This window comes from Tilletiaria anomala (assembly GCF_000711695.1).
Source record: "Tilletiaria anomala UBC 951 chromosome Unknown K437scaffold_39, whole genome shotgun sequence".
In the NCBI taxonomy this organism is placed as follows: domain Eukaryota; kingdom Fungi; phylum Basidiomycota; class Exobasidiomycetes; order Georgefischeriales; family Tilletiariaceae; genus Tilletiaria; species Tilletiaria anomala.
The window spans coordinates 133,685-145,091 of NW_013546983.1; the positions used below are offsets into that span (position 1 = coordinate 133,685).

At 56.0% G+C, this 11,407-nt stretch overlaps 3 protein-coding genes across 3 annotated transcripts; 2 read left to right on the top strand and 1 right to left on the bottom strand.

The window, feature by feature from the left end:
• The first annotated feature begins 341 nt into the window (after positions 1-341).
• K437DRAFT_274125 (uncharacterized protein) lies at positions 342-6,013 on the top strand. Its single transcript, XM_013387910.1, has 5 exons — positions 342-1,916; positions 1,985-3,220; positions 3,308-5,481; positions 5,559-5,667; positions 5,762-6,013. The coding sequence occupies exons 1-5, from the start codon at positions 576-578 to the stop codon at positions 5,903-5,905; spliced, it is 5,004 nt and encodes a 1,667-aa protein (XP_013243364.1). The 5' UTR covers positions 342-575; the 3' UTR covers positions 5,906-6,013.
• A 201-nt stretch (positions 6,014-6,214) lies between these two features.
• K437DRAFT_246920 (uncharacterized protein) lies at positions 6,215-8,209 on the top strand. The gene is made up of 3 exons (XM_013387911.1): positions 6,215-7,012; positions 7,088-7,919; positions 8,000-8,209. Exons 1-3 carry the CDS (start codon positions 6,362-6,364, stop codon positions 8,053-8,055), a joined length of 1,539 nt encoding a protein of 512 aa, XP_013243365.1. The 5' UTR covers positions 6,215-6,361; the 3' UTR covers positions 8,056-8,209.
• A 101-nt stretch (positions 8,210-8,310) lies between these two features.
• On the bottom strand, positions 8,311-11,142 carry K437DRAFT_224032 (putative ATP-binding cassette transporter protein YOR1; the record flags this gene model as incomplete). The annotated part of the gene is made up of 4 exons (XM_013387912.1): positions 8,311-8,488; positions 8,556-9,696; positions 9,766-9,883; positions 9,946-11,142. Coding segments are annotated over 4 exons (2,634 nt in total), but the record flags the coding sequence as incomplete, so codon positions are not given.
• Between the last annotated feature and the right edge of the window lie 265 nt (positions 11,143-11,407).

Below are 11,407 nucleotides of genomic sequence, written 5' to 3' on the forward strand. Positions count from 1 at the left end.
GCTGTGCTGTGTGCAGCTGAATATGAGATGGCTGGTCACATGCGTGCCTTTCTGAGGAGGCAGTTGTACGGAAGGCAGGGTGTGGTATGGGCCTGTGACGATAGCATAGGTAGTGCAAAATCGAGGTCAGACGGTCAGAACAGATGGCAACGACGAGGGAATGAAACGAGGAATTGGGTGTCTGTGCACATAACCCTACTTCATGCAAATGAGTAATGTCCAGGCACAGCTCCCGCCCGACGTGCCCACGCTCAGAGAGGTTGCGCGCTTTTGGCAAAAACAGCCTCGTCGCGCCTTACCCCCGTGTGGCTCTCTCTCTATATCCATCCCCACGTCATTGTGGCTTCGAATGGTATTGTACCATTCTTACTGTACCTTCTTTCCTCGCGGGGCGTGCTTTGATAACAGGCTAGAGTAGACCTTTGTGGTACGCGATCCCCTCTGCGGGGTTACATGTCCAGCACTGCACAGGGGGAGATGAGGCGGGCGCAGACGTCGTCAAGCGGCAACCATCAGACTCGGCAGCGCTAGCTGCTGCAGCCACCTGGCGTGTCACTCTTCAGTACCCATTCAAGATGTCAGCCGCCGCCAATTGCATTTCGTCTCCGCGAAAATCGCAGAAGCAGCCCTCTTCATCCGGAAACATTAGCTCGCCCTCATACAAGACACTAGCCGAGCGGGCGCGACTGCGTACTCAACCAGTATTGCGTGCTTCCAGCAGCGGTAGTGGGAATTCTGCGTCCATCCCACCCATAAGCGACGTCGCGAACGTTAAGTTGTCCAGGACAGCCCCTGGCGGCATCTTCTCTTCCATCGATCAAGTCATCGATGTCGACGCGCTGGACGATGACTTTGAGACAACTGCGGATCGCAAAGTGCGCGAGGCGCGCGAACGCGGATCGAGTGTCATTGCTGCAACCCCCAGCCTGTCGAGTGGCAGCAGTGGCAGTGTGCAGCGTCCAAGCGTTAGGTTGAGCAAGCTGGGCGAGCGCAGAGGTGGCAATGAATCAAGTCCAGCCAAAAAGTCTGGCGGCGTGTCCATGCTCGTTGGGGCTGGAGGTGCACGTGTACCCACACAGCTGCTCAATCGCCCCAAAGCGCGTATCGTCACGCTGTCTGATAGCGACTCAGATGAGGGATTGAGTAGCAAGAAGGCTAAAAAACAGAGTTACGAGCAGGCTAAGACCAATGATCGTCAGCAGCAAAAGATTGAGAAGCCATCCTACAGAGAGGAAGGTGACAGGAATCCAGGAAGAAATGCGCAATTCAACTCTCCTGCTCCCCCACCAGCGCCACCACAATCTGCATACGGCGCTGTAGCTGCTGCGCAACAAGAAACGCTTGCGAATGGCCAAGCGGATGCCAGAAGCAGCAGACAGCCCCTGGCAGCGCCTTTGTTGCCAGCACCAGCACCTGCGGCGCTGCAAACTCCGTTAGACCCGCTCTGCATCGGCATGATTTCAGTGCCTATCCTCTGCCTCTCGGGTGTGCCCGCCTCCCTGCAGTACGAACCAACGATCGAAGGTCAAGGCCACAAGGAGCTGGAGGACATCGATCCCATCTATGATAAGAGTCGTTGGCCAAGCCAGACGAGCTTCTGGGCCGAAAAGGGCTACCGCCCAGCCGTGCTGGAGCTCGTACCGAACGCGACGTACAATGCCATCCTGCAGGACGAACAGACCCGAGGAAGCGTCAACATGCTCGCCTCCAAAGCCCGCGCACAGGAGATCAAGGTCGCACTCGTCGTCCCGCCCGCGCTCCGATCTGAGGCACAGGCAGGCAGTGGCGTAATCGTAAAGGAGCACAACTTTGGGGTCATTGCAGAAAAATACTGCTCCATCCTGGACCCCCTGCTGCGTGCCGGGCAGCTCAAAGTAGAGAGTCGAGTCCCACTGATCCAACGCAGTCGATCTGGTGTAAGTTTTGACTATGCAAGGTAGATATAGATGCAGCACTAACTCAGGCTTTGCAATTGCTCTCGCAGAACTACATGCATACGATCGATATGCTCGCCTTCTGCTCTCGCAAGGACAAGGACATAATCTCGACGTCGTTCATACTTGGCGGCATCGTGCTCAGCCCCGTCGACTCATTCAACGCCGCGGACTACCCTGGCAGACCGACGTACGACAACCCGCATGCTCTCGCATATCCGACGCTCTTCAACACTGGTATCCGCCGTGCGCCCGGCGCCACTGGGAGCGCGGGCGAATTCGGAACGATTGACAAGCGCGACCGTGACCTGACCGAGGACGAGAAGAAGGAGCAGGTCAACTCAGTCTACTCGTCGCTGACGCACGCAGAGGATGTCGAGGAAGTTGCGCAGTCACCGCTGATCAAGACGCCGCTATTCCCGCACCAGCGCAAGGCGCTCGCGTTCCTGTTGATGCGCGAAAAGGAGCGCTCGTTTGAAGCGGTGATGCGCAAGATGAGGGAGAAGGAAGACCAGATTAAACAACTGGGCAAGGAGCAACTCAAGCGCGAGAGGGAGCGCAAAGCGCGCAAGGAGCGCGGAGAAGATGTCACCGACGACGAGACTGTTGCAGCTCAGGAGCAAGCGTGCCTGAAAGAGCCACAGCGCGACATTCGATTTGCTGATGCCGAGGACAAGGCCGAGGAGGACGGGGGGACGGTCTCGCTGTGGAAGCCGATCAAGAACACCGTCGGAGGCATCAAGGCGTATCTCAACGTCGTCACGCGCTCCCAGGTCCGCGAGCGCCCCGAAGTGTGCCGCGGCGCGATCCTTGCGGACGACATGGGCCTTGGCAAGACGATCAGCATCATCGCGCTCCTCGCACACACGCGCGAAGATGCTATCTCATTTGCCAGCAAACGCCCAACAGGCAAGTCCGACCCTGCACTCCCGTTCGTACGCTCATCAGCCGTATCGCTGATCGCACTGAGCGACAGCACCTCGTCGGACTCGGAGCCTGAATTTGGCGGCATCGGCCTCCCACGCAGGGGAAAGAAGGGCAAGGGGAAGTCAGCAGTGGGAAAGGGCAAGGAGAGGAGGAGCTCGGTGGCCAAGGGCATTGATGGCACCGCCGATGCTGGGGCCAAAAAGTTCAACGACACCTTGTGCTTTGCTCCCACCACCTCGCCGCGCAAGAAAACAAGACAGGAGAAGGCCAAGGAGCAGGAGGCCATTCGTCTTGCAAACCTTGACGTCCGCAGTCGAGCGACACTCATCATTTGTCCTATGTCTATCATCTCGAATTGGGTGAGTTTGCAAGTAATTCTATACTCAAGGCCGATCGCGGTTAATGAACTCGCGGTGTTTTTTTTTCATCCTCTTAACCGTTTGTAGGAAGAACAAGTGAAAGAGCACTGGGGTTATCTGAAGCGACCCAAGATCTACATCTATCACGGCGCGCAACGGTCAAAAGAGCCAGGATTCATCGCGAACCACGACGTCGTCCTCACAACTTATTCGACTCTGGCCATCGAGTTCTCTAACCAGACGATCTGGGCGGACCATTCTGTCAAGGAGCACGATTGCAGCGACTCTGAGTTTGAGCGGTTCGCCAGCGACTCGGACAAGTCTGATCACGAAATGCCCACGTACGATGCTGAGGGAAAACCTGTCGAAAGTACGACACATCGCAAGCGCAAGAAGAGGGCTAAGAAGAAGGTCATCTCCAAGTCGGGCGATTCACCCAACCCGCTGCAACGCATCGAATGGTTCCGAATCGTGCTCGACGAGGCCCACATAATCAAAGACTCAAAGACGTGGCAGTCTAAAGCAGTTTGCAATCTCTCTGCCCAACGCCGCACGGCACTCACGGGTACGCCGGTGCAGAATCGCGTCGACGATCTGTATGCCCTTGTGCGGTTCCTGCGCCTAGATCCCTTCGCGGACCGTGCCAACTGGAACTACTGGTGCAATATGTCTCGTCAAGGTTTGACGCTCAAGACTGCCAAGCACGGCAGTGTGCCGCTCGATACGGTGTCTCTTGCACGCGTGCAAACCATTATGAAATTTCTCACTTTGCGGCGTACCAAGGAGACCAAGGATCCTCATGGCAAGCCGATATTGCAGCTTCCCCCTAAGTACCAGCGCACAGTCGTCCTGGACTTTGGCGATGTCGAAAAAGCGCGCTACAATGCCATGCACCAAATGTATCGCGAGGACTTTGAGGAGATGCTTCGTGGAGACACGGTCCAGCAAAACTACGCGACGATTCTCGTCGAAATCCTCTACTTGCGCATGACCTGCGACCATCCAGACATGGTCGACATGGGCAAGGACATACGCAGATCTAAAGATGGCGACTACAATGTGCAGGTAGCCATCGCCGAAGATGGCATCACGCGTGAGCGAGCGACGCGTTTCTTCCGCATTCTGCGCGATAATGGCGCAAGCGAGTGCGGCCTTTGCAATCGTGAGATCACCATGGGCCTCGACGCTGCGCCGGATGAGCTGGACGACTTTGGAGGTGGAAGCGCAGGTAAGGGCAGAGGCAAAGGCAAGGCGCAGCCAAAAACCGGCGACGACGAGGAAGCAGAGCTCAAGGCTGTTGTCACCAAGTGCCAGCATCTGTCCTGCTCTGAGTGCTTTGCGAACTACGCGCCCGCTGACAGCGGCTGGCCTCGACCATGTGCGAACGCGCCCGGAGGCATGTGTCCGGAATGTGCGCAGCCCTTGTCGCTTTTGCTGGAAGTTGTGCAGCTCGAGCGAACCGACTTTGAAGAGCTCGATCGCAACGCAGACCTTGATTCGCTCCCTGACGAGTCGCGCCAGCTCGATGACGATGACGACTTCAAGCCAGACCGCAAGAAGCACGGCAGGTTGGCCGAAGAAGCGGCCAAGTTCCGGAAACAGACGCTGAATGAGGCTCTAAAGGCACGACCGGACTTGAGTACAAAGATCCACGCGCTCGTCACGGACTTGCTTCAATTCTCTGTCTGCAATCCGCATTCCAAGCTGTATGATCCCCACGCGCCGAGACTCGACCACAGGGCCCTGACTGAGGAAGAAATTGCTATCGAAATGGCTGCTGCGAAGGCAGCAATAGCCGTCAAGAGTGACAAGGGGCCGCTCAACATTAGCACAAGCGGCATGCAAAGTGCGGGCTCGTCAAATCAGGTGCGCGGTACAATTGAAGCTGCGGCTCCCAAAGGCACCGAGGTGCACAAGGGTGACCATCCTGCGCCCAAAATGCCCCCCGTGGAGACTGTCAAAGTGGTAGAATGGCTGCCGAAAGTCAATCTAGACGGCAGCATCACGCAGTACCGACCTATCAAATCGATCGTGTTCTCACAGTGGACAAGAATGCTGGATAAGGTCCAGAAGTGCTTGATCAAGACGGGCATCCGATGCGTCCGTCTGGATGGCACGATGACAAGAGGTGATCGTCTGGCTACACTTAATGCTTTCAAGAGTGATGAGGGCATCGAGGTCATGCTCATCTCCCTCAAAGCCGGTGGTTTTGGTTTAAACCTCGTCCAAGCAGCCAGAGCATACCTCGTAGATCCTTATTGGTGAGTGTTGTGAATACAAAGTGGCATGGTAGAACGTCATTTAGATTTGACTCGCAATTCGCCTTCGCTACCTACAGGAATCCGGGAGTGGAGATGCAGGGTCTCGATCGCATTCATCGACTAGGTCAGACGCGTCCCGTGATCACGACCAAGTTCATCATGTCGCATTCAATCGAGGAGAACCTGGTGCGTGTTCCTTCTGATCCCTCTATGTGCCCGCTTGCAAGGAATGCAAACACTGACTTGGCTCAACCCTTCGGCTTGTTTTAAACCTTTTCAGCTGGAACTTCAAGCGAGAAAGATGCAGATGGCCGAGAGCGTCGGTCAGAAACGACAGGTGTCGCCACAACAACGCAGGAACCAACGACAGCATGATTTGCAGACGCTGTTCCGTATGCGTTCTCCAGATGCGCCCGCGGCGTAGACTGTAGAGATGTCAACGACCCGAAAGCATCCCCATCATTTCTGTCGTGCCGCTCGATGCAAAGCACATACTTGTACAATCATACCCATAATTATAGACATGTTCGACTTTCCAAGGAGTACGAAAGGCGCTGAGATGATATGTGATCAAATCCTTGCCGGAATGGAGGAAGGTATCAGTAATGTTTCGGCGCGCTACGGCAATCGAGAGGGAGTGACTTTTGGTGAGGACCCGGATCTGCCGGACTACTATCGATGAACCACCTAAAACAGCATGTTCACAGAGTTACCCTCAACGTCTTAACGATGTGCACATTCCATTCATCTGCATACATGACCGACTACACTACGCAGTTAAGACAGCGGTGTGAGCTTCACTTCTTGCTTCATTGCCACTGATTATTTGGCGCTAAAGCCCCGACGTGAGACACCCAAGTAGCGCAGACCGACAGCGACCATGTCCGCCAGCGCAGCACGCTCGGCACTGGCCTCCTCTGGCAACGGCGTGCGCAAGGCGCTGATCAATTCGCTCTCGACGCCGCTCGTCACCTCATTTGCCGGAGCCCAAGCGCTTTGGTGGCCCTGCGCTTCTGCCTCGCCGAGCATCTACATTCTCTTCATACCGGGCAATCCTGGTCTGTGCGCCTGGTATACGCAGTACCTCTCGTGCATATACAACTCGCACGCCCTCAAGGGCAAAGTCGAGATTCTCGCCCTGGGCCACCGTGGACATGCCCCCTTGCCATCAGGCGCTGGAAACACAATATTCGGCCCGAATGAGAACCAGGCTAATGCTGCTGCCAGAGGCGAGCGGACCGGCCTGGCTGACCAGATCAGACACAAGGTTCAGGTTGTCGACGCAATTCGAACCATACTTCCAAAGAGGCAGGCAGCTGTGACGCAAAATGGGACGAGTAGCTTATTGGCTCAAAATGGGAAGCCGGAGGGTCAAGAACCATGCACTAAATTAATCCTTCTCGGCCACTCCATTGGTTGTTACATTGCCGTCGAGACTCTCAAAGCGCGACCGGATAGCATAGACGGCGTGCACATGCTTTTCCCTGCAATCGCCAACGTTGGGAAGACTCCAAACGCAAAGAAACTCAGAGTAAGACAGAGCAATGGATGAGGTCCTTTCCATTGCACGCACTGACGATGTTTCACCGTTGCATTTCTGTCACAGCTTCTCGTTCACCCCCTTCTGCCTTCACTGATGTTATCTTTACCTCTACTATTCCTTTCTCTACTACCCGCCTGTGTTGTCTTCTTTCTCACCCGGATTGTCACGCGCCAATCACACATGGCAGCACGGACCACTGCCGATTTGTTGCTGACACCGGGCGCAGTATTGAATTGCATTAAGATGGCCCGCGAAGAGTTCCGCGATGTGGGTGAGATCAAACCCGACACCGTAAAAGCCATACAGACTTTCACCCGCCGCAGCGACCCTGGTGTTATCAGAACCTACTGGGGAGAGACCGACGGATGGGCACCGACGTGGCTGCGCGATGAAGTATCCGAGCAGCTTGGACTACAAGAGGAGAGACTACCTCCAACGATCGGCAAGCGACTCAGCCGAGCACGCAGTTTCAGTGTCAGCCAAGCGCATAAAGTTCTCTCCTCCGCTGCATCTTCCGCCGGTTCGGTCTTGACGACAAGGTCAAACAAGACATCGAGCGATCCCAGCATACAGCGACAGCAGCAAGCACAACATCTCCCATCAGCCTCGCCGCGCAAGCGCACCAGACCGTTCCACATGCGCACCGCCTCCGCCTCACGTTCGATAGACGGTTCCATCATCATCCAGCCGCCTGCAAACTTCACCGATGACGACGAGACGGAGAACGAGGCACTGGCGCTTGTGCTCGATGGCGATACAGGCGGTGATGGCGGCTCCATAATGTTGACCAAGGCCAGCGAGACCGGGGCGTTGGCGAGAGGGGCTAAGGATGCCAAGGGAGTGTTGACCAACACAATTTGCGAAATGGGCATTCCGCATGCCTTCTGTCTCAATCGTGAGTTCTGAGATCAATAGGGGTTGTGCAGCCAACTTTTAACTTATATCCCGTCCTCCTGATGCCTTCCTTGCCTCCAGACGGCGTTGAGATGGCTCGCATCACGGCCCATTGGATCAAGTCTGATCATCTTTGAATTGTTGGCACAAGAAAGTGGTTTGTACAAAGCGAGTTATTTTGTTCATGAATGAAGCGTAATGCATTTGTTTGGAAGGTATTTGTTTAGAAGCCATTTGGAGGCCTGGCCAGAACTGGAGAAAAGATGGCAGGCATCGCAATGCAATGCAAATGGGTCCGCGCGATTGCTACAAATGAAGTTGCGCATGGCTGTCCTACGTGTTCTAGGACTGCACGAGCAATTTGGTTGTTATAATATGGAAATTCCATGGTTTCATGGTGCGTTCCTTGCCGCAATGATTTGGTCACGAGAGATGTTGGCTTTGGCGCACATGTCCGTGAAGATGCCGCACTGGTCGAACAGTTCGAGAGGAGGGGCAAACTCTGCCACTGCACCGTCGCTGAGCACAGCAATGCGGTCGTATCCGATGATGGTGTTGAGGCGATGTGCACTGGGGAGCGGGGAGTGGGTCAGGCTCATGAAACAAGGTTAAAGGACATCGCAAGATGATCACTCACATGCACAAGAGCGTGCGGCTCGCAAATTCTTCTCGGATGGTCTTCTGGACTTTGGCATCCGTCTGGGAGTCTGCACTGGCTGTCGCTTCATCGAGAAGCAGAATCTGGCAATTCTTGACGAGAGCTCTTGCGAGCGAGACGAGCGACCGTTGACCGAGGGACAAATTAGCTCCACCTTCGTCGATTGGGCTGTCGAGCGTGAGCTTGTTCTGCTGCTGATGCGCGAGGGCAACGGAATCGCTGCCCAGCGTGGGGCCGCTTGAGGCGCTGGAAATTGTTGCTTCGTCTTGGACCAGCGTCGCGCGCTTGAGTGCGTCCCACAGCCGATTGTCGTCGAATTGCTGGAATGGATCAAGGTTCGAGCGGAGCGTGCCGCTGAAGAGAAGTGGGTCCTGTGGAAGCACGGCGATGCGGCGGCGCAAATCGCGCAGGCCGATCTGCGAGATGTCTACACCGTCAATCACAATGCTGCCGCTATCGAGCTCGGTCAAGCGCAAGAGCGCAGTGAGGAGCGACGATTTACCAGCACCGGTCCGGCCAACGATCCCAATCTTCTGTCCTCCTTCTACTTCCAGGCTAATACCCTTGAGCACTTGTGGAAGCCCAGGGCGGTAACGCATGAAGACGTTGCGGATCGACATGGAGCCACGCTCCGGCCAGGACTCTGACACCGCGTTGGGAGGCGAGCCTTGCGCTGCCTCTTGCGGGAGGTTTTCGGCGTAGTGCTGCAAACGCTCTACACTCGACATGTTGTTCTCTACTTCAGCAACCTGTCGCGAGAACCATGAGTATGCCTGTACCGAGGTGACGACGAATGTCAGGGTGATACCGACTTGACCAGGTGAGAGCCTGTTGGCTCCTGTAGTTGTGAGAAGCGCAACGAGGAGAATGAGCACCGCACCAAGCATGTCGAGACGAACGCCGAGCCATCGCTGATTACTGATCGTCAGGAAATAGGCGCGGTTCTCTTTGTCCATCCTTGCCAAATTCTCATGCATCGCCAGAGTCGTGTGCTGATACGCTCGCAGTGTGGAAACGCCAGAGAGAGACTCCGCAAAGTGGCTGTACAAAGAACTCCGAAGTAGGTTGTCAAGTCGCTTGATCTCCCGGGCTGATGTTCGGTAGAAAGCGCTTGCCGCGACTAAACCCAGAAACAATGTAACGGCCTGTCAGCTCGCTCATCAGACCACAGGGAGAGGTTGACACTCACAATAGAAGACGAGAAGTGTGACGGCTATGACGACAAAGTAGTGCGTGATAATGGTGATCAAAACGATCGAGCCGATGATGGTAGCGATCGTGTTGGCAGCCATTCGGAACGAGTCGCTCTGCAAGGGCAAGCACAGCGTGTCAGGAGGAGCTCAGTAAGGTACGCATAAGTCCAACTTACCAGTTGGTTGTCAACGACATCGATGTCCTTGGCAAAGCGGTTCATGATACGGCCAGCGGGAGTGACGTCGAACCAAGCCATCGGTGCAAACATGGTGCGAGAGATGGCGAGCTGGTGCAGCGTCTTGCAAGCGTAGAAGGACAGGTAACCGGTGGAGGCACCCATTGCGAACGTCGCAATGGTCTGCGCGATCCCGAGGGCAGCGTAGACGCCCATGTAGAAGCCTGGGCTCTGTTTGAACTGGTCTTCCTGCCACCAAATGAGCCAGTAGCTGTTAATAATGCCGGCCGTCTGCATGAGGACGATGGAGAGGAAACAGAAGGGGACCATGATCCAACCCTTGCCCGCTTGGAAGTACGCGGCGTAGATGTGAGCTGAGACGGATCCGGTGTTTCGTTCCTCCGCCTCCATGAGCGCACCTGCCTTGGAGGCTTTGGCCACCTCGGCGTTGGTCATGTTCGCACGACTGTACCTTTTCTTGCCCTGGGAATCGTCAATGTCGTCTTCCTTCCGCTCTTCCTCTTCTTCCCTCCCGCCAAACTCTTCGATGAGCCGGCTAAACGGTCCCTTGGCAGTGCTTAGCTCCTCATACGTACCCGTCTCAACGATGCGCCCGTCCTCCATTGTGATGATACGGTCACAGAAGGGCAAAAAATGCAAGGCATGCGTGACGAGCACGACGGTCTTTCCTGCTCTGCGCAAGGGCAGGATCGCGTTGTGGAAGACCGCCTTGCCGACGTGGGCATCGAGTGCGCTGAGCGGATCGTCAAAAAAGTATATCTCGGCCTGGTGGTAGAGGGCACGGGCGAGGGAGACACGTTGCTTTTGACCGCCGGAGAGCGTCACGCCCTTTTCGCCGATCTCGGACATGTCGCCTGCCGCAAGCATCTCGAGGTCGCTCTCGAGCTCGGCGATGCGCACGACTTGCCAGTAGCGCTCTTCCTCGAACGACTCGCCGAAGAGGATGTTGTCACGCACCGTCGCAGACTGGATCCAAGCGCTCTGCGGGACGTAGCCGATGCGGTTACCGCCCCAAATAATGCGGCCACCTTGGCGTCGCATCTCGCCGATGCAGCCTTCGAGCAAGCTCGATTTGCCGGATCCGACGGGCCCGACGATCGCAACGAGCTCGCCCTTGGGGACGACGAGGTTGACTTTTTCCAGGGCGAATGGCTTCTGTTCTTCTTGCGGCTTGGCACCGTCAGCGACAGAGGGAGCGGCAGCGGAAAGCTTGGGGATGACCTTCTCGTCTGCATCTTCGTGCTGCTCGCTGGACGCCCTGCTAGCGGCGACGGAAAAGAGAGACTTAACGGCGCCAATGCCGGAAACCTGCCCATCGCGCGGGACGCGGTGCGGGTCGACCGCGTGACGAGCGGCAGAGGCGTTGTCGTCTGGGTCAACAAAGGCGTCCTGGGCCACCTTACCCTGTTGTTTCTCCTCGAGGTGCAGGCGCTCCTCCTCG